Source organism: Bos mutus, chromosome 2, assembly GCF_027580195.1.
Source record: "Bos mutus isolate GX-2022 chromosome 2, NWIPB_WYAK_1.1, whole genome shotgun sequence".
Taxonomy (NCBI): domain Eukaryota; kingdom Metazoa; phylum Chordata; class Mammalia; order Artiodactyla; family Bovidae; genus Bos; species Bos mutus.
This window is the reverse complement of record NC_091618.1, coordinates 14845538-14868654: the sequence shown is the minus strand read 5'-3', so window position 1 is coordinate 14868654 and position 23117 is coordinate 14845538. Positions and strand designations below refer to the sequence as shown.

General features: G+C 41.9%; 1 protein-coding gene across 2 annotated transcripts; it reads left to right on the top strand.

The window, feature by feature from the left end:
- The first annotated feature begins 179 nt into the window (after nt 1–179).
- Nucleotides 180–12976, top strand: ZBTB8OS (zinc finger and BTB domain containing 8 opposite strand). 2 transcript variants are annotated; one of them, XM_005906216.3, is made up of 7 exons: nt 180–661; nt 7211–7235; nt 7505–7626; nt 7839–7921; nt 9155–9207; nt 10658–10694; nt 12406–12976. In XM_005906216.3, the coding sequence occupies exons 1-7, from the start codon at nt 565–567 to the stop codon at nt 12490–12492; spliced, it is 504 nt and encodes a 167-aa protein (XP_005906278.1). In that variant the 5' UTR covers nt 180–564; the 3' UTR covers nt 12493–12976. The 2 variants fall into 2 exon arrangements, with proteins under 2 accessions (XP_005906278.1, XP_014337103.1); XM_014481617.2 differs by having other exon boundaries at nt 534–665.
- The last annotated feature ends 10141 nt before the right edge of the window (nt 12977–23117 follow it).

Genomic DNA, 23117 nt, shown 5'->3' with positions numbered 1-23117 from the left:
CGCGCGCTCCGCCCCTGCCCCCACACGGACCCCAGCTGACTTCCTTCGCTTGCGCGCGCGCGGGTTGGTGAGAGTGAGCCGCCCGAGGTCACGTGAGCGGTTTAGGCCGCAAGCTCCGGGGGGGCAGCCATTTTCTTGAAGAGCGTTCAGCTAGCTACCCCTTGAAAGTAGGGCTTTGAATGAGAAATCTAGGATGTTTTCGGGTCTAGTTGGCCACGCTAGGGGTAAACTGGCAAGAAAGGCCTTTATTACACCTCTAGGTATCTTAATTCAAGTGTTGTCCTATTCCTAGATCCTCCAATATATTTGTTCCCTTACTTCTTAGGACTATTGATGAAGCACGTCCAGAAAATGGGTCCTTGGACTTTTAAAGAGCTCCAAACGGCGAGACCTAGAACGGAAGTCGTAAGGGATTAAGGTTTAGGGGATTAAGTCCTCGAGGACGGCGTCCTAGCCCTTTAAGGGTGTCAGTCTAGGGGCGGAGTCTTGGGCGGATGTTGTAAGTCCGGGCTGAAGTCCGGCTGATGAAGGGCGGAAGTTGAGCTTGGGTCCAAACCCGCAATCATGGCGCAGGAAGGGGAAGATGTAAGAGATTACAATTTGACTGAGGAGCAGAAGGCGATCAAGGCCAAGTATCCTCCAGTCAGTCGGAAGTACGAGTGTGAGTAGGTGGCTCACTTCTCTCCTTGCGGGAGGGCTCTGGCTCCCTCTTCCACTTTGCGCCTTAGGGTGGTTCAGGCATTACCCCATTTCGCCCTGTGTGAATGCTCTTCTGAACTAATCCCGGGAAAGCTGAAACGCTGAAGAATAAAAACGCCTGGTCTGAGAGTCGGGAAACCTGGGCTCCCACATATATAATATCTTGAACTCTCCTTGTATATGCCTAGTCACATTTATCTTATGGGAATTTTTGTTGTTTAGTTGCTAAGTCCTGTCAGATTCTGCTACCTCAAGGACTGCTGCTGTCCAGAGCCCCCTTCCCCCCTCCCCCCATCTCCTGGAATTTGTTCAAATTTATGTCCATTCAGTCGGTGATGCTATGGAACAATCTAATCCTTTGCCCCCACCCCCCGATTTCCTTTTGCCTTCAATTTTCCCATCATCAGTGAAAGTCGCTAAGTCGTGTCGGACTGTTTGTAACCCCATGGATTATACAGTCCATGAAGTTCTCCTGGCCAGAATACTGGAGTGGGTAGCCTTTCACTTCTCCAGGAAATCTTCAGAACCCAAGGATGGAACCCAGGTCTCCCTCAATGCAGCTTTACCAGCTGAACCAGCAGGAAGCATCAGGGTGGTTTCCAGTGAGTTGGCTGTTTGCACCAAGTGGCCAAAGTATTGGAACTTCAGCTTCAACTATAGTCCTTCCAATGAATATTCAGGGTTAATGTCGTTTAGAATTGACTGGTTTGATCTCCTTGCAGGCCAAGGGACTCCCAAGACCTTCTCCAGCACCACAATTCAAAAGCATCAATTCTCCTGCGCTCAGCCTTTATGGTCCAGCGCTCACATCCGTCCGTGTGTGTCCATGGTCGCTCAGTCTTGTCGACCCTTTGCAACCCCATGGACTGTAGTACACCACGTTCCTCTGTCCATGGGGATTCTCCAGGCAAGAGTTCTGGAGTGGGTTGCCATGCCCTCCTCCAGGGGATCTTCCCATCCCAGATCGAACCCAGGTCTCCCACATTGCAGGCAGGTTCTGAGCCACCAGGGAAGCCCCACAACCATAAAAGACTGCTGGAAAAACTATAGCTTTGTCTACACAGACCTTTGAGGGAGTTTTACTGGTGTGTTCATTGTGAAGATAGCTGTGTTTTCAAGTGTTTCATGTAACCACCCCCATCCCCACCTATCTTCAACAATCCTGTAGTTAGAATGTGGCTAGGGTGGAGGACTCAGAAAGTTATAAGTAGAGGACTACTAATGTCTTACTTGTATCCTGTGTTAGTAAAAGGACCTGGTTTTGCCATTTGTAGCTTAGTGACTTTAGGCAAATCACATAACCTCTTTTTGCATTCTGTTCCTTCCTGTGAGGGCAAAATGAGATAATAATAAATGTAAAAATACAGTGCAGACTCTAAAGTTAGTCTATATAAATGTTAAATTGTTAGCCCTAAAGGTGGATGTGGTTTGGAGAGCACAAATTTGGCTCTTATTTCCCCTCTGAAGTTCTTTAATTTCACATTGTTCTCTGTATGCTGCTGTTTAGTTGCTAAGTCCTGTTTAACTCTTTGTGACCCCATGGACTATAGCCCACCAGGCTTCTTTGTCCATGGGTTTCCCAAGGAAGAATACTGGAGTGGGTTGATATTTCCTTCTCCAGGGGATCTTCCCAGCCCAGGTCTGGGAAAACCGGCTCCTGCTTGGCAGGCAGATTCTCTTATCACTGAGCCACCTGGGAAGGTCCTCTGTGTAGAGTACAACTATTTATCATAGCATACTAGGCTCTGTACTTTCTAGATCCTGTGTGTCTCCGTAGCTCATTTTTCTGTTCAATCAATTCAGTTACTCACTCAGTTCCAACTCTGCGGCCTCATGGACTGCAGCACACCAGGTTTCCTTGTCCATCACCAACTCCCAGAACTTGCTCAAACTCGTCAATTGAGTTGGTAATGCCATCCAACCATCTCATCCTCTGTCCCCTTCTCCTCCTGCCTTCAATCTTTCCTAGCATCAGGGTCTTTTCAAATGACTCAATTCTTCACATCAGGTAGTCGAGTTTCAGCTTCAGCATCAGCCCTTCCAATGAACATTTAGGACTGATTTCCTTTAGGATGGACTGGTTGGATCTCCTTGCAGTCCAAGGGACTCTCAAGAGTCTTCTCCAACACCACAGTTCAAAAGCATAAATTCTTCGGTGCTCAGCTTTCTTTATAGTCCAACTCTCACATCCATACATGACTACTAGAAAAACCATAGCCTTGACTAGACGGACCTTTGTTGGCAAAGTAATGTCTCTGCTTTTTAATATGCTGTCTAGGTTGGTCATAGCTTTTCTTCCAAGGAGCAAGTGTCTTTTAATTTCATGGCTGCAGTCACCATCTGCAGTAATTTTGGAGCCCAAGAAAATAAAGTCTGTCGTTTCCATTGTTTCCCCATCTAGTTGCCATGAAGAGATGGGATAGGGTGCTGTGATCTTTGTTTTTTGAATGTTAAGTTTTAAGCCAACTTTTTCACTCTTTCACTTTCATCAAGAGGCTCTTTAGTTCCTCTTCTCTTTCTGCCATAGGGTGGTGTCTGTCTGAGGTTTTTGATATTTCTCCCAGCAATCTTGATTCCAGCTTGTGCTTCATCCAGACTGGCATTTCTCATGATGTACTCTGCATATAAGTTAAATAAGCAGTGTGACAGCGTATAGCCTTGAAGTACTCCTCCCCCAATTTTGAACCAGTCTGTTGTTCCATGTCTGATTCTAATCATTGTTTCTTGACCTGCATACAGATTTTTCAGGAGGCTGGTAAGGTGGTCTGGTATTCCCATCATTTTTCTCTTAGTTTTTTAAGAATTACCTATGATTCAGAATTCAAAAAGTATGACAGGTATGCGGTGAAAAGTCAGCTCTGATCCCAGGCCCCTTAGTCTTGCTTTCTAGATCAGCCAGTCATAACATTTTTATATGTGTACATGCAAAGATGTACTTTAATTTACTCAATTTCTAGTTGGTGGACATTTACATTTGTGCCATCTATAGGGTCGCACAGAGTCGGACACAACTGAAGTGACTTAGCAGCAGCAGCAGCTATTAGAAATAATGCAGCAGTGAATATAGCCGTACATCCATTGTTTGGCACATGTGCAAGTGTATCTGTAGAATAAATTTCCAAAAGTTACATTACTTTGGTAAAGGGTATCTGCATTCTATCAGTATTTTTAAAAATTGGAGTATAGTTGATGTACTGTGGATGCTTTGCTCAGTTGCTGAATCATGTCTGACTCTGTAACACCATGGGATGTAGCCCACTAGGCTCCTCTGTCCATGGGATTCTCCAGGCAAGAATACTGGAGTGGGTTACCATTTCCTCCTCCACGTGACCTTCCTGACCCAGGGATCAAACCCGCATCTCTTGGGTCTCCTGCACTGGCAGATGGGTTCTTTACCAGTGTGCCAGGTGGAAAGCCCCTAGGTGATTGACAGTGTTGGTTACTTTCTGCTGCACAGTCAAGTGATTCAGTTATATATACACTCTTTTTGATACCTGCATTTTAAACTTCAGTAATTATTGCAAACTCACTGTCTGTTGAAGTTTCACCAATTTATACTCTCACTAGCATTGTATGAGTATGTCTCTTTCCTCACACCCTGTGATATCATTCACTATAGTTTACTTTTGTTTGTTTGAGAGTTTTATATAAATGGAATCACATAGTACACATTCTTTTATATCTGGTGTCTTCACTGAGTATCACTGATAAATGTTAGACATTAAAGTGGTGAGTGGACTTTATTCAGTAATTATGGACAGCAGGGGAAAGAGCTGAGATCCCTTTGGATTTGTGCAGAGGAGATTGGACTTTTTAAAAGAAGAATGAGAGATGGGGGAGAGCAGGGGTTTCAGTAGAGACTAGAAATGAAAAATTACAAAAGCTTGGTCAGTGTAAATGTCATTGGAGTAGCAGTGTTTGCTAGCTGGCAGTTACCAAGTTAGAATTCTCTCCCACGGAGCCTGGGAGTTCTTCCTGATGATTACATTTCGGAGGAATGGGAAAGATACTTCTGAGTTGTAAGAGATAAATATTCACAGTCGTAAGCCCTTTTTAGTGAATGCTCTGAGAAAGGGAGGTCAAGGACCTATTGTCCGGGGTTGTCTCGGGACAAACGATAAATTCTCCTACAGTGTATAGCTTTCTCAGGCAGGCATTGTAACGGTGGGGCCACGATGATCCTAGGTACACAGGCTTAAGCTGCTAGAAGCCACACTAAAGCTGATCAGGTCTCTTAGTGCAGGGGTTTGGATGGAGATATGTGTGTGAGAGTTCTGCAGTTTTCACTTGATGTTTTTGAGACTCTTGTTAATGCACATATCACTAGTTCATGCTGCTTTATTGCTGAGCAGTGTGGCATAGTAATCCTCAGTTTATTTATTCATTCTCTTCATGAACATTGGGTTTTTAATTTGGGGGAATAAAGTTGCTGTGAACATTCTGCTATGTCCTTTTGTGGCCACATGCTTTCATTTCTCTAGCATTAAAATGTGTTGCTTTCCTTTAACTTGTTTGTCATCTCTGCTGGTCATTGAGCCCATTAGTGTCTAAAATGTACTGAGGCCTCAGTAGTATTTTGACTAAATCAGAGGTGAGCTTAAACCCTGAGTGTTACCAGAAGAAGATGTGTTATGATGTAAAGGGCACTAAACTGGGAGTCAGAAAATCTCAATTCTAGTCCCAACTCTAATCAGCAGTATGGTCCTGAACAAGTTATACAATCTCTCAGGATTTCAGGTTTCTTCTTTAATTGAAGGATTTCTGTTAAATGGTCTCTGAGGTTTCATTCTAGCTTGAATATTCTATGATCCTAAGTAGGAAGAATTGATGGAAGTCAGGGTTAAGAGTGAAGAATAGACTCTGAAATATTAAAATAACAGATTCAGTGAGACTATCAGGAAAAAGCTTGTAATACATATTGTGGAGTTTACTTTTCAAAACTATTTTACTGACCAAGGATATCATGAGGATTCCTTCAAATGCAAGAAAGTAACAAATATAAAACTTGACTCTTGTTAAAAATAAAAGCCTGTTTTGTCTGGGATTTGGCTAGCTGTTCATGAAAAGGCGAGACTGGGAAATCTGGAATTTTATATCTTTGATGATGTAGTTTCTAGAATTTTGGTCATTTATGAACAGAGGAGCCTGGCAGGCTACAGTTTATGGGGTTGCAAAGAGTCAGACTAAAATCATGGCATCCGGTCCCATCATTTCATGGCAAATAGATGGGGAAACAATGGCTGACTTTATTTTTCTGGGCTCCAAAATCACTGCAGATGGTGATTGCAGCCGTGAAATTAAAAGACACTTGCTCCTTGGAAGGAAAGTTATGATCAACCTAGACAGCATATTAAAAAGCAGAGACATTACTTTGCCAACAAAGGTCTGTCTAGTCAAGGCTATGGTTTTTCCAGTAGTCATATATGGATGTGAGAGTTGGACTGTGAAGAAAGCTGACTGCTGAAGAATTGATGCTTTTGAACTGTGGTGTTGGAGAAGACTCTTGAGAGTCCCTTGGACTGCAAGGAGATCCAACCAGTCCATCCTAAAGGAGATCAGTCCTGGGTGTTCATTGGAAGGACTGATGCTGAAGCTGAAACTTGAATACTTTGGCCACCTGATGTGAAGAGTTGACTCATTTGAAAAGATCCTGATGCTGAGAAAGATTGAGGGCAGGAGGAGAAGGGGATGACAGAGGATGAGATGATTGGATGGTATCACCGACTCAATGGACACAGGTTCGAGTACACTCCAGGAGTTGGTGATGGACAGGGAGGCCTGGCATGCTGCGGTTCATGGGGTCGCAAAGAATTGGACACGACTGAGCGACTGAAATGAACTGAAAGAGTCAGACATGACTGAGCACTAACACACACACAAGTAGATATTAGGAAAGATATTGATTTGTTTTGTTGGGGAATGTAACTAATAACAGGAAATGGCATTTGTTTATTGAGAAACTATGAGGTATTAGTGAAGTAGGAAATGGCAACCCACTCCAGTATTCTTGCCTGGAAAATTCCATGGACAGAGGAGCCTGGTGGGCTACAGTCCATGGAATTGCAGAGTCTAACATGACTGGGCACTTTTTAGATCACCTAGAAGACTGCAGGGCATGTGGGATCTTAGTTCCTCAACCAGAGATTGAACCTGTGTGTGGAGGCCTAGTAACTACTGGACTGCCAGGGAATTCTCATCATTCATTTAAATATAAATCTTGGCTTTAAAAGAAATAACCCTTTATCATCAATATGCTAATGTTATATAACTATTCTATTACTTATATTAGTTCATTTAATATTAATTGAATAATAACTAAAGGCTTAGAAATTTTTAAAAATAAACCTTAACAATGACAACTTTTGTGTAAATGATTAGTGGAAGGTGGATGGTCAACCTACATTTTCTTGTTCTTCAAGAATGATATTCTTAATAATAATCTAGAGTCATTTTCTTGTGATTTGCAAGTCAAGTCTAGTTACTTATTATTGTTTTTTCCTCTCTCCCTCAGATTTGGATCATACAGCCGATGTCCAGTGAGTAGAGCTGGAGTTTATGCCTTTGAAATCGTGTGCCTAACACAGGAAGACTGATCTTTTAATCTTGCAGTCCCTAGTTTTAATTTTTCTCCTCTGTTTTGGTTTCTTTAGAACATGAAAATGGTGGTTCAAAAGCACCTGGTTTCAGTGTCATTAAATTGATTGAGGCCTTTGCTTTTGCATTTACAGTGTTGATTTTACTTTGCTGTCGAGTTTTCTGTCTTGCAGTGAATCATATTACACAAGGCACGAATGCATTTCTTTAGGTTACATGCTTGGGGAGACACTCTGGAGGAAGCTTTTGAACAATGTGCAATGGCTATGTTTGGTTACATGACAGATACTGGGACTGTGGAGCCCCTGCAAACAATAGAAGTAGAAACCCAAGGTAATCAATTTGTTCACAAGGAAGAAATTGTTATACAAGGATTCAGATGCTATATAATTTCAGTATACACTTACAGGAGGTACAAAAAGTTGATTGTGAGCTTGTTCTTTCAAGGAGCCTAAGAAATTTATTGCACTGTAAAATTCCAACAAGTTTTCAGAGATGAGAATTATTAAACACTGTTCTTTATGGTTCTTTCTGACCCTGGGTAGGCGATGACTTACAATCTCTTCTGTTTCACTTTCTGGATGAGTGGCTTTATAAATTCAGTGCTGATGAATTCTTCATACCCCGGGTAAGCAAGTTTTTCTTTTTTACTGAACAAATGCATTTTGAGTCCATATTTTAGAGTAAAACTAGTGGTTTAAAACAGAACATTCTATTTAAAATAGAATATATGATGTAAAATGAAACAATTCAGATATGTAAGATGATGTCATGCAGAAATTATGGTGACCATAGGCTCTTCTTGGTTAACCTGAGTTTGCCTATGTATGTGCGTCTTGTATTTAGATCTCATACACTGGTCACTCACTGTATCTTGAGTCAGAAGAATGCACATACTCTCTTCTCTGTCGGCATGTTTTATGTCTCTCAAGTTTGAGCTTTTTAAATGTTCGTCCATAAGTTCCTCTTGTCCCATTTGATATTTAGCAGGTCTGCTGTGTTATTATTGTTATTTAGTTGTTCAGTGGTGTCTGACTTTTTTCTCGAAAAAGTAACCTGCCAGCTCTTCTGTCCATGGGATTTCCCAGGCAAGAATACTGGAGTGTGTTGCCATTTCCTTTTTCAGGGGATCTTCCTGACCCAGGGATCAAACCTGTCTCCTGCATTGCAGGCTAATCTTTACCCCTGAGCCATTGGTGCTTTTAGGGAATTCCCTGGCAGTCCACTAGTTAGGACTCTGTACTCTCACTGCTGATGGCCCTGAGATCCTGCAAGCTGTGCGGTACAGCCAGAAGAAGAATAAAATAGTGCTTTTGGTTTCCTTAACGTGGAAAGGGAAAAGCCTAACGGAGGTTACTTTTTGCCATCAGCCTCTAGAAGGGAACACCTCTCCAGCCTTATTGTTTCTAACACACCTGGCCTTCCTTGCTCCATAATTCCTCCATTCACTCCCTTACCAGCTCCACTACATACATTCTTCTAACTGGGTCATTTGTCCTACAGAGTTCAAGAGCCTATAATATTATATAAAAATAGGCGGAGCGTTTTATCACCTCTAAATACATAAAGCTGAAAAAAACCCCAGAATGATTGAAATCCTAGGTCATCCTCCACTACGTATCTTACAGAAAAATTCTCATGACTTATACTTTAAATTGTACATTTTCAATAATACCTCCCTTGAATGGGTAAGAAAAAGCCTTGTTTTCTTAAAATACATCGTTTGTTATTAACATTTTAATTTTCTTTGCTTCAAAGAAGTTATATGCTATTATCTTGGAAAAGTGATAACCTTGACATGTTTTAATATATGGTCTATTATGAACGTCTATTAAAATTAAAAACACTTTTTCTTCTTTAGGAAGTCAAAGTACTTAATATCGACCAGAGAAATTTCAAAATACGGTCAATTGGGTAAGTTTTGAAAACCTTTTAAGTCACAGGTCATGTAAAATGTTAAGTTGCAGTCTTCAGTGTACTCAGTGAGCAGGAAGACAAACAGAAACATTAAATCAGGAGACCAGTTGCATCCCTATAGGGCTTTGCAGGTTAAGCTTGGTGAGCCACCTAGGAGCAAGGGTTCACCTCAGCTTTGGAGGACCAGAAACTTGTCAGAACACAGGTGATTTGGATTGGTAAACAATTCCCAATTTGTGATTTTTAACACACAAAAATATATCACTGATGGATGGCGCAGATATGTGCGTACAACCTAGCTTGGTGATGAGAAATGCTGATGTAGCCTTTCTTATAGATCCTCACACCTAGACTCCATTCAAACCAGTTCCTTCCATTAACAAGTTATACTTTTCCTTCCTGAGTTTGCAAACTCTTGATTAGGGCACTTTGATTGGATTTCGTGTTTTCCAAGTTTCTTCAGTCATCTAATGATATCTTTTAGGTTACTTTTATATAAAACTTAGCTTTTCCATTTTATGTTGAATTTTTTACATCTCTTTTGTAAAGTGAGATCTTTTATTATCTCCTACTTCCCCCCCCTTTTTTTTAATGAGTAAGAAAACAGAGTTGTCCAAGGGTAATTAGCTGATAAATAGTTGAACAGAGTTTTAAAACTGTGCTCTTTCTGGTACTGCTACTGCTTTTACTACTGTGAACTTCAGCTACTTCAGTGTTGAAGGGAGAGAGGATACTCATCTCAAGTTCTAGGAGCGTGAGTAGCCTTCTAGGGCCTACCAGGTACATACCATGGCCATTTTTTGAGAAGTCATAAAATACAAACTTAAGTTCAGATCGTATTATGAAATCTTGTATTTTGCCTTTATGGTGCTCAGACCTGCTTTTTACAATGGAAGATATTATTTAATCAGTTCTATAGCCCTGAGTACAGTGAAAATTTTGAACATGCTCCTCTATTATGAACCAGTATTCATTAAACAATGTTATTGAGAATCTACCTATGTACACTGTACTATGACATCAACCTTGTTGAAAGGGATATCGTACAAGTTCAGATGTATATATCTGCTGACCATCAAACTGAAATTTATAGCTCCTTTCTCCCTCATCCCTTTGTGCTTTCTAGTATCTTACGTGTGTGTGCTCAGTTGTGCCCGATTCTTTGTGATCCCATGGTCCGCAGCCTGCCAGGCTCCTCTATCCATGGAATTTTCCATGTAAAATTACTGGGATGGGTTGCCACTTTGTCCTCCAGGGATCTTCCTGACCCAGGGATCGAATCCACATCTCCTGCATCACCTGCATCGGCAGCCGGTTTCTTTAACACTGAGCCACCCGGGAAGTCTGTATCTTAACCACATTTATAAGGCTTATCTTAAAACGTATAAAGAGAGAATAAATGTTGAATCCTGGAAATCTTAATCACGTTTTACTCCTTCTTCTCAAGGTGGGGAGAAGAATTCTCATTGTCTAAGCACCCTCAGGTATGTTTTAAAATCCAGCCATTTAAAAATATTTTATTTGACCTTTACCATAAAAAAGTCAGTGTATGTTACAGTTAACTTACTAGTTCTCATAAGTCAGTATAAACTCCTAAATTTTTCCCAGACTAATATGACCTGTCTGGACATGTTATGTTAAAACCCTGCAATTTCTGATTTGGAAGATTAGGAGTCTGCCTCGGGCTATAGGGTCAGGTTTGTTACAGAGTGTTTTGGGGCTGAAGAGTCCCTTTCCCTTTTTGAGCTTTCATGTCTTTCCCTGTAATGAAGATGTTGGATTGGATGTTCTCTAAACATCCAATGTTTTGGATACTAGAAAGCCTGAGAAAAAGGAGTTCTCTTTTGTGCTTCTCTAGATTCAGTATTTGCCAGTGTATTTGGCTTCACTGTGTACTAGTCAAATCTCTTTGAATCGGGGTAGGCTGTTTTTTTCCTGTTTTCTGCTTTGTGGACTGATAACAATAGAAGAGCAACTACTTTACTCATATATAGCACTAAACAGCCATGGACAACACCTAAATGAATGAATGTGAATGTGTTCCAGTAAAGTATTTTTTCACTCCCCTCCCCCGACTACCATTTAGAAATGTAAAAGCTGTTCTTACAATTGGGGCTTACATTTATGTATGGAGCTATACAAAAACAGGTGGGAGGCCAATTTGACCTTTAATTTGTAGTTTGCTGACCCCTGTGTTTAGTCCAAGAAGACTTAAATTTGTTGGGGTTGACTGAGAAATCATTTAGTAGCTTCCAGCAGCTGCAGTAGCATTTCTTCAATGTAATAAAATGAAGCTTCGTGAGAGAGCCTCGGGGCAGAGAAACTTAAGAAGAATAGAAACCAGTAGAGGTGGAGCATGTGGATTGAAAACAAGTTATTTTTATAATATAAATTACAGTAGCATTTTCTTTTGAACATATTATGTTTGAGATGCCTGCTGCTGCTGCTGCTGCAAGTCGCTTCAGTCGTGTCCGACTCTGTGTGACCCCATATACGGCAGCCCACCAGGCTCCCCCGTCCCTGGGATTCTCCAGGCAAGAACACTGGAGTGGGTTGCCATTTCCTTCTCCAATGCATGAGAGTGAAAAGTGAAAGTGAAGTCGCTCAGTCGTGTCCGACTCCCAGCGACCCCATGGACTGCAGCCTACCAGGCTCCTCCATCCATGGGATTTTCCAGGCAAGAGTACTGGAGTGGGGTGCCATTGCCTTCTCCAAGATGCCTATTAGATATCTAAATAGAGATATTGGATAACAGTAGGCATTTGTCTGTAGGATGGCTGCTATTCAGAGAAGGGAATAGGCTGAGTTCCCAGGGCCCAGGCTAGACAGTACAGAAGAGGAAGCCCTAAGAAGGAGCCCTGACCCAAACAATAAAAAAGCTTTGTGTTCTTAGAGTCAACCCATTTGGTAAACGTAAAGGCTGGTGCCCAGAGGGGTGAGACAGCCTCTGGTCCAGGTGCAAACAAGCCAGGACTATCGTGTGCTCCATCTCCTGAGTCTAGGCCATTGCTTTCTCCTGTGCACATTTGTCTCTCATTTGTATTGGTTCAGTGGGTAATACTATACTCGTTTGATAACTGATTGTTTCATATGAGTTTTTCAGAATAACATTAAAAGTTTGACTTTCTGCCAATTGTTACTAGAGTTAATGGTTCTGATTTCAGTGTCTTTTTTTTTCTTTAACCCCAACTTTAGGGAACTGAAGTCAAAGCAATAACGTACTCAGCAATGCAAGTCTATAATGAAGAGAAGCCAGAAGTTTTTGTGATCATTGACATTTAAGATACCAAAAAAAAAAAGAGATTCCTATGAAGAACTGTTTTTTTCTCTTCCTTTTGACAAGATACCATGATATAAACTCTACATGGAGAATTTATATATGGAGTTTTGCAGAACAGAAATTTTTGACTTAAAGTGTGACTTTCAGAAATGGAAAATCAAGGTACAGCCTTGGTCTTTGTTACCCAAACAGTCAAATTTTAAATAAGTCTCTAAGTGGCAAGCATGGCTCCTCCTTCGTTGATTCCCCTTTGTAGCAGCAGGTGCTTTACACCTTTCCAACGGAATGCAAGTCCTCCAGCCTGGTCCCAAGAACGATCATTGACATAAGAGCAGCCCGAGAGACTCTGAAGCCCCTGTACTCTTACTGACTGCACCTTGGAGAAAACGTAATTTGAGAAATCCTACAGCCAGTATTTTGCTTTTCTTCCAAAGTGGTTAACACATATATTTTCTATATGTACATTAAAAGACGTTGTGTTTTGGATTGCTATGGGACAGAGCCCAATCCTGTACTCCAGTTGGTTTTCTTAGATGAAATAATTATATTTGAACAATTGGAAGGCTTTTCTAGAAACAGTCCTGATTTACTTTTTTTTTTTTTTTTAGCACTGATATACTGACACTTTTTCCCGTAAGATAAAACCTGATTCATATACAAATGGGCCTTTCTTTCTAACATACAATTTTATATTAAAGCCAGTATATTTATACAGTTAGAGAAAATAATTTTTTAAGGTTTCTTTGGTTTTTAAAAATTCCCTAAGCTCTTCATTTCTAAGAAGACAAGAGGCCAGGAAAACAACTTTAAAATGATCTGAACTTTTTGAAGTAGATAACTTTGAAAAAATCAAACTGCTTTCATTTGACTTGCAGTATTATTCCATTCTCTGTTCATGAATTGAGGTATTCTTCCTTGCAAAGTTGCTATTTATTCACATGTTAGTGAGAAAAGATTACCACTGGGTGGTGTCAAATATCATTACAGTATGCTGAACTTGATCTAAAAGAAGATGGTCTGTGAGCTTTCTAAGTGTTCTGTCTGAGCACCACCTTGTTTTTCTCCGGGGATTTAGCACAAAGACAAGGGCGAGAGCCTATGGTGTGGATAGTTAGCTTTTCAAGGATCACTGAGGTAGCACTCCTTCACCTTTCTTAGTCTCAGGCACATTTTGTATGTTTATTGATTGATTGGCTTCACCAAGCGGCTTTCAGGATCTTAGTTCATTCTAGCTCAAATCACTTTTCCACACTGCCTCCCTAACTACTCAAGGTTCAGGGGTCTTTGAACTTAAGCCTCTCTACTTAGCTTTAAAGCTTTAGGCTTCCCAGTTGGCTCAGTGGTTAAAAAAAAAAAAAAAAGTTGCCTGCCACTGCAGGTGAAGCAGGAAATTTGGGTTTGATCCCTGGAGAAGGAAATGGCAACCCACTCCAATATTCTTGCCTGGGAAATCCCAGAGGAGTCTGGCGGGCTACAGTCAATGAGGTCACAAAAGAGTCGGACACGACTTAGCGACTAAACAACAGCAACGAAAGATTTGCAGGCTTATTCAGTTTCACTTGTTTGATGTTCACTAGTCTAGATGACACATAATACACGTTACGACTCAGTGGTCAGTGGACTGAGTCTCTTAGAGCGCCGTCACTTTTAGCAGAGACCGCAGATGAGCTGCTTGAGCACGTCCATAAGAACGCTAGAACTGCAGGTCACAAGCTTCGATTCCTAGCCTTTGCTCTCCTGCTTGACCGTGAGCCCATGTCCTCATCTATGTATGAAAGGTGTGCATTAGTGATTCCTCCGTTTCTTTCCAGTTTTAAATGTCTGTGATCTAGTAATATATTTTAAACAACTGAGCTGAGGAAGAGAAGATACCTGGAACGGCTGGAACAGTTGTTTGCCTGAAAGGTCCAAATCACGCCATCTAGGTCTGCTACTAGTCAGACAGCCACTGTCATGGTACAGTGGTGTGTAACGTCGCAGCAGCAACTTGAGGAAAGCAACGGTAGTGATGTCATGACTTTTTCTCACTGATGCCTTGGCTAAGTGGTTGCATGTGCCTACAACCACTCCTGTCAGTTCTCTTTCCATCTTGCTGTTACCATGTGGGCTCTGGCAAAGGATGTTCAAGAAGAAGAAGTGGGAAAATAGTTTATACCCTCCTGGAAGTTGGGGAAGTGCCCCTTGGAGACTAGAATTCTGCCCCTTTCTGCAGTCTGAGCTTCAGAAGGTTTGGGAAATTCCAGACAGACTGAGAATTGAGTTTCTTCATCTAAAAAATCAGGAAGTTGGAAAAGATACTCTCTGAAAGCTCCTTCCAGAATAAACTTATTCAGCACTTAGTGACTGTAGTAATTGATCAGTTATTAATATTTCCCATATAATACACTCTGTGTTTTGTTACCTGTGAAATGAACAAATACTTAATGTTGAATTCTGGACATGCAAGGAAGTCCTCTTAGGACTTTCTGTTGGCCCTCTTAGGGCCAACATATTTATTTTGTCATAAATACATATCCAGTTCTCCTCTGTACAAACATTTTTCCAGATGCTTTTAGTATGTTACCCATTTGTCCTTTCAACAATTCTATGTGTAGTACAGTTGCCCTACACTTGACAAATAAGGAGATTAGTGACACCTAAACCCCCTGGCTAGTAGAGGCAGACTGGGGACTTCAGACACTATGCACTGTCATTATACAATATCCTTTAATATATAACAAATCACATTCATGTTCTATGCTTGTGATCCAGGTGATAGCCCTGTGAGGTTAGTACAATAACTTTTACTTCTCACATTTTACATATAAGGAAACACTTCACACTTGGGCAGTGCTTGTAAGGTAGAACTTAAAAATTGATGATAGATCATGGCTGTCTCATTTTCTTTGACACGTACTCTAAAAGTTCAAAAACCAATGTTATTTAGTAAAAATATTTTGACAGAAATCTAATATCAGAACAAGTCAGTAGAAAATAGTGGATTTATATATTTTTTTCACACTGCCAAATAAATACACCGCTGTGTGTTCTATCTCTGGCTTGGGAAGATCCCCTGGAGAAGGGCATGGCAACCCATTCCAGTATTCTTGTCTGGAGAGTCCCATGGACAGAGGAGCCTGGTGGGGTTACAGTCCGTGGGGTCGCAGAGTTGGACACAAATGAAGTGACTTAGCATGCATGTGTGTTTTTTAAACTACCTCCAGATATAAGCTTTAACATTAGAGTCATGAGTTCACATCCTAACCCTGTCACTTGCTAGCTGTATGACTTTGGGAAATTTCTCGAACCTCTCCGAGGCTCAGTTTAACTCTGAAATGGAGATAGTAACCACTCATGGGCCAGGTGCCCTCAGCTTTGCTACCACAGTGAAGAATCCTGTTTTGTGGACTTCGCTGGTAGTCCAGTGGTTAAGAATCCACCTACCAGTGAAGGGGACACAGGTTCAGTCTCTGGTCTGGGAAGATTTCACATGCCGTGGGCCAGCTATGCCCATGAGCCACAACTACTGAAGCCTGACCACTCTAGAGCCTGTGCTCCACAAGAGAAGCCACTGCAATGAGAAGCCCACGAACGGCAACTAGAGAGTAGCCCCCCTTACCACAACCAGAGAAAATTCTGCTCAGCAGCGAAGACCCAGTACAGCCAGAAATAAATATTTTTTAAAAAGAATCTTATTCTGTAAAAGAAGAGAAGGGGAGTCATTTTGGAATTATACTTGGAGCTCTGGAATTTAAACACTGCTGTGGTAACATTTTTATTTTGAGGATTTTGGGAGTGCAGTGGTTAACAGCACAAACTGGAGCCAAATCACAGGGGTGGAAGTGCTGTTTCCTCCGATCACTGTCTAACTTGGGGCATGTTGGTGAACCTCTGTGTGCTTTAATTTCCAAACTGTAACTGGTGAAGGGTTGTTGAGAGAATTAAATGAATGTATACACATAAAGAAGAACTGACTTTTTTGAAGAGACCCTGATGCTGGGAAAGATTGAAGGCGGGAGGAGAAGGGGACGACAGAGGATGAGATGGTTGGATGGCATCACCGACTCAATGGACATGAGTTTGAGTCAACCCCGGGAGTTGGTGATGGACAGGGAGGCCTGGCGTGCTGTGGTTCATGGGGTCGCAAAGAGTCGGACACCACTGAGCGACTGAACTGAACTGATACATATAAAGCTCAAGACAGTGTCTGACACAGTAATGCTAAGTGAGGGCTAGTACTATTACTGGGACAAGCTTAAATGCTAACAGCCCCCTTACTTTTTCACCTTAATTTTTTTGGAAGTCCAGAACAGAAAAAAACAAACAAACAGTGCTTGGTTAGGGGGTGTGACCAGCCTAAGGACAACTCTGGCAGCCAGTGCCGTTCCAGAGTCTGTTAATTCAGAAGGGAAAACAAAGCCACTCCCTTCTGTCTTTCCTTCTGCCTTCTCTCTTCCGCTTTTTAGTTTTCTTTCTTCCATATCTGAGTTGAGCTGTTTTCAAAAGCTGTGCCTGTCCCTTTAAGCCAAGCTAGGTGCCTTCTACAGGACTCCCTTCCATTGATTGTCCCTTCCCGATTTCCTTGCAGGTTCCAGTATTAACCCTTCAAGGGCTGTGTCACAATGAGAAGAAAGATGAATCGATTACATGGTATCTTCCTTTTCTTTTTTATGGATGTTCCCAAGGGCCTGCCCAGTGTTCTCAGAACCAGTGCAGCCTATCCACCAAATTTCATACCACACAACTCATCAGTTCCTACCTTTGAATTCTTGTCCAGATTCTTTTTCTCTTTGTTTTTATACACTTTTAAGATATTCACATACCATACAATTCATCCATTAAACCCAATTCAGTGGCTTTTAGTATAGTCACAGTTGTGCAGCCATCACCATGATCAACTTTAGCACATTTTCCCCTAAAAAGAAAGTTGCTACCTTTTAAGCAGTAACCCCCCAGATCAGCCCTCCCAGTCCTAGGCAATCACCAAGTAATCTACTTTCTGTTCTGCAAATCCATCTAACCTGTTGCCCAGATTCTTACCTACCAATCTTGTCCTTTTTTTTTTTTAAATATAATTGGAAATTCACCTCTTAGAAGCTATTTGGACTCATCCCACCTGTTTGATCACCACTCTCTGAGTCCTCTTATTTCCAGTGAAATACTGAAAGTGAAAGTGGCTCAGTCGTGTCTGACTCTTTGCGACCTCATGGGCTATGAGTTCATGGAATTCTCCAGGCCAGAATACTGGAGTGAGTAGCCTTTCTCTTCTCCAGGAGATCTTCCCAACCCAGTTGTCCCACATTGGTGGGAGATTCTTTACAAACTAATCCACAAGGGAAGCCTAAGAATACTGGAGTGGGTGGTCTATCCCTTCCCCAACAGATCTTCCCAACCCAGGAATCAAACCGGGGTCTCCTGCATTGCGGGTGGATTCTTCACCAACTGAGCTACCAGGGAAGCCCAGTGAAATCTTCAGACATTTTAAACTATGAATACAAATTCATAAAGTTCCTTAAGTCAGTTAATATATGTAGTAGTCAACTCCCTTTTCATGTTGCAAGCATCTTAAGGAGCAAGAGAACTGGCTTCTGTTTTTTTGTACCTTCCGGCTTTTAATGGTCTGTTTTAGTGATGCAATGGCACCCCACTCCAGTACTCTTGCCTGGAAAATTCCATGGACGGAGGAGCCTGGTAGGCTGCAGTCCATGGGGTCGCTGGGAGTCGGACACGACTGAGCGACTTCACTTTCACTTTTCACTTTCATGCATTGGAGAAGAAAATGGCAACCCACTCCACTGTTCTTGCCTGGAGAATCCCAGGGACGGGGGAGCCTGGTGGGCTGCCGTCTATGGGGTTGCACAGAGTCGGACACAACTGAAGTGACTTAGCAGTTAGTGATGCTTCCAGTTCTTCCTGATTCCAAAGCCGTTGGTGATATGCTTCTTAGGGAGAGATCTTTAGTGTGTTTTTATATCCAAATTCCAAGTTCTTGTTTCTATCAGCAGTACCCTTATCCCCCCACAGCTTACATTGGCATTTACTTGAACTCCTCTTAGATTTCTATCCCCTGTGCTCAGCTATTTGCTAGTTTTCCTTAGTTATAGGTCATTTCTCTTGTCCTTCCCTTGTATTTCCTAATTGGATGTTCTTTCCACTATTTAAAGTGTAGTTTCAAAGTCATCTTTTTTTTTCTTTCAAATATAAGTAGTGTTGCATGTTGGCGTTAAAGACCATTTTTGTTATCTATGTTTGTTTTTGAGTAAACACAAAATTTAAAAATGTGATACTCTTCCTGCCTAAATTCTTTGTCTGAATTCCACCTAGGAATCTGAGAGCTTGGAAGAGACAGCAGATGGCAGATACTGAGACATTGGTTGAATAAATGGATGTACCTCTGGCACTTGGCACTTTCTACCACACACCATCATTGACCATATATATATATATGTCTCTCTGGAATGTAAAGTTACTCCAGGACTTTCCCTTGCATGTGACAGGGGTTCCCAAAGTCATTATAAATGCCTCATTTTCCAATATGTGGATATTTATATCTATGGCTTCCCAGGTAGCTCAGTGGTAAAGAATCCACCTGCAAATGCAGGAGAAGCCGGTTTGTTCCCCGGGTCAGGAAGATCTCCTGGAGAAAGAAATGGCAACCCACTCCAGTATTCTTGCCTGGAAAATTCCATGGACAGAGGAGCCTGGTGGGCTACAGTCCATGGGGTGGCAAAGGGTCAGACACGACTGAGTGACCGAGTAAACACACACAGTTACCTAAAGGTAGGACTCAAGGCCTCTGCTTCCAGTTTCCTTCTTGAAACATCCTAACTTTCTAAACTTGGCCAAGACTTTTCAGCACTCTAGGCCTCAGTTTCTTCATCTACCATATTAACCTACCTCACCTGGCCGTCAGGCTAAAACATTTGTTGCTCAGTGTTTCTCTTTAAGAGTTATGATCCCACCTCTCCCAGCGGGGAGGCCAAGCACGCAGTCCCCTACCGGCGAGAGGAGGGTGGAGGGGTGGGGGTGGGGGGGGTGGGGCGCGCGAGGGGCAGGGGAGCCCAAGGCACTGATGGGCTGTGATCCACAGACCCCATTAAGGGAACGGAAAGTGGGGGTAAAGCACACTAGCTCCCCCTGGCGGTATTGGGCCAAAACGACAGAAACGACGTTTTGTTAAGCTTAAACTCGACTGAATGATCTCTGTTGATTTCCAAGGGAAACCATTCAATATCACAGTAATCCAAGTCAGTAATCCCCAGCCAGTAATGCTGAAGAAGCTCAGGTTGAACGGTACTATGAAGACCTACAGACCTTCTAGAACTACCACTCAAAAAGATGTCCTTTTCATTATAGGAGACTGGAATGTAAAAGTAGAAAGTCAAGAGATACCTGGATTAACAGGCAAATTAGCCTTGGAGTACAAAATGAAGCAGGGCAAAGACTAACAGAGTTTTGCCAAGAGAATGCACTGGTCATAGCAAATACCCTCTTTTAACAACACAAGAGATGACTCTACACATGGACATCACCAGAAGGTCAATACCAAAATCAGATTGATTATATTCTATATGGCTCTATATGGTCAGCAAAAACAAGACTGGGAGCTGACTGTGGCTCAGATCATGAACTCTTTATTGCCAAATTCAGACTTAAATGGAAGTAGGGAAAACCACCAGACCATTCAGGTATGACCTAAATCAAATCCCTTACGATTATGCAGTAGAAATGACAAATAGATTCAAGGGATTAGATCTGATAGACAGAGTGCCTGAAGAACTATGGGAGGAGGTTCATGACATTGTACAGGAGGCAGTGATCAAGACCATCCCCAAGAAAAAGAAACATAACAAGGCAAAATGGTTGTCTGAAGAGGCCTTACAGATAGCTGAGAAAAGAAGAGTGCAAAAGGCAAAGGAGAAAAAGAAAGATATACCCATCTGAATGCAGAGTTCCAAAGAATAGCAAGGAGACGTAAGAAAGCCTTCCCCAGTGATCAGTGCAAAGAAATAGAGGAAAACAATAGAATGGGAAAGACTAGAGATTGCTTCAAGAAAATTAGAGATACCAAGGAAACATTTCATGCAAGTTCAGTTCAGTTCAGTTACTCGGTAGTGTCCGATTCTTTGGGACCCCCACGGACTGCAGCACGCCAGGTCTCCCTGTCCATCACCAACTCCTGGAGCCCACCCAAACCCATGTCCATCGAGTCGGTGATGCCTCCAACCATCTCATCCTCTGTTGTACCCTTCTCCTCCTGCCCTCAATCTTTCTGAGCATCAGGGTCTTTTCAAATAAGTCAGCTCTTCGCATCAGGTGGCCAAAGTATTGGAGTTTCAGCTTCAACATCAGTCCTTCCAATGAATATGCAGGACTGATGTCCTTTAGGATAGACTGGTTGCATCTCCTTGCAGTCCAAGGGACTCTCAAGAGTCTTCTCCAACACCACAGTTCAAAAGCATCAATTCTTTGGCGCTCAGCTTTCTTTATGGTCCAACTCTCACATCCATACATGACTACTGGAAAAACCATAGCTTTGACAAGATGGACCTTTGTCAGCAAAGTAATGTCTCTCCTTTTTAATATGCTGTCTAGATTGATCATAGCTTTTCTTCCAAGAAACAAGCGTCTTTTAATTTCATGGCTGCAGTCACCATCTGCAGTGATTTTGGAGCCCCCCAAAATAAAGTCTGTCACTGTTTCCATTGTTTCCCCATCTATTTGCCATGAAGTGATGGGATGGATGCTATGATCCTAGTTTTCTGAATGTTGAGTTTTAAGCCAACTTTTTCATTTTCCTCTTTAACTTTCACCAAGAGGCTCTTTAGTTTTTCTTCGCTTTCTGCCATAAGGGTGGTATCATCTGCATATCTGAGGTTATTGATATTTCTCCCGGAAATCTTGATTCCAGCTTGTGCTTCATCCAGCCCAGCATTTCTCATGATGTACACTGCATATAACTTAAATAAGCAGGGTGACAATATATAGCCTTGACGTACTCCTTTTCCTATTTGGGACCAGTCCGTTGTTCCATGTCCAGTTCTAACTGTTGCTTCCTGACCTGCATACAGGTTTCTCAGGAGGCAGGTCAGGTGGTCTGGTATTCCCATCTCTTGAAGAATTTTCCACAGTTTGTTGTGATCCACACAGTCAAAGGCTTTGGTGTAGTCAATGAAGTACAAGTAGATGTTTTTCTGGAACACTCTCACTTTTCCCATAATCCAGTGGATGTTGGCAATTTGATCTCTGGTTCCTCTGTCTTTTCTAAATCCAGTTTGAACATCTGGAAGTTCACAGTTCACATACTGTTGAAGCTGTGCCCAAAGATGGGCACAATAAAGGACAAAAATGGTATGGATCTAACAGAAGCAGAAGATATTAAGAGGTGACAAGAATACACAGAAGAACTGTACAAAAAAGATTTTCATGACCTAGATAACCATGATGGTGTGATCACTCACCAAGAGCCAGATATCCTGGAATGCGAAGTCAAATGGGCCTTAAGAAGCATCACTACAAGCAAAGCTAGTGGAAGTGATGGAATTCCAATTGAGCTATTTCAAATCCTAAAAGATGATGCTGTGAAAGTGCTGCACTCAATATGTCAGCAAATTTGGAAAACTCAGCAGTGGCCATAGGACTGGAAAAGGTCAGTTTTCATTTCAATCCCAAAGAAAGGCAATGCCAAAGAATGTTCAAACTATTGCACAATTGACTCATCTCACATGCTAGCAAAGTAATGCTCAAAATTCTCCAAGCCAGGCTTCAACAGTATGTGAACTGTGAACTACCAGATGTTCAAGCTGGATTTAGAAAAGGCAGAGGAATCAGAGATCAAATTGCCAGCATCTGTTGGGTCATCAAAACAGTGAGAGAATTCCAAAAAAATATCTACTTCCGCTTCACTGACTACGCCAAAGCCGTTGACTGTGTAGATCACAACAAACTGTGGAAAATTCTTCTAGAGATGGGAATACCAGACCACCTGACCTGCCTCCTGAGAAATCTTTATGCAGGTCAAAAAGCAACAGTTAGAACTGGACATGGAACAACAGAATGGTTCCAAATCAGGAAAGGAGTATATCAAGGCTGCATGTTGTCAACCTGCTTATTTAACTTCTATGCAGAGTACATCATGAGAAACGCTGGGCTGGATGAAGCACAAGCTGGAATCAAGATTTCCGGGAGAAATATCAATAACCTCAAATATGCAGATAACACCACCCTTATGGTAGAGAGCAAAGAAGAACTAAAGAGCCTCTTAATGAAAGTGAGAGGAGAGTGAAAAAATTGGCTTAAAACTCAACATTCAGAAAACTAGGATCATGGCATCCATCCCATCACTTCATGGCAAATAGATGGGGAAACAATGGAAACAGTGACAGACTTTATTTTTGGGGGCTCCAAAATCATTGCAGATGGTGACTGCAGCCATGAAATTAAAAGATGCTTGCTCCTTGGAAGAAAAGCTATGATCAACCTAGACAGCATATTAAAAAGCAGAGACATTACTTTGCCGACAAAGGTCCATCTTGTCAAAGCTATGGTTTTTCCAGTAGTCATGTATGGATGTGAGAGTTGGACCATAAAGAAAGCTGAGCGCCAAAGAATTGATGCTTTTGAATTGTGGTGTTGGTGACTCTTTTTT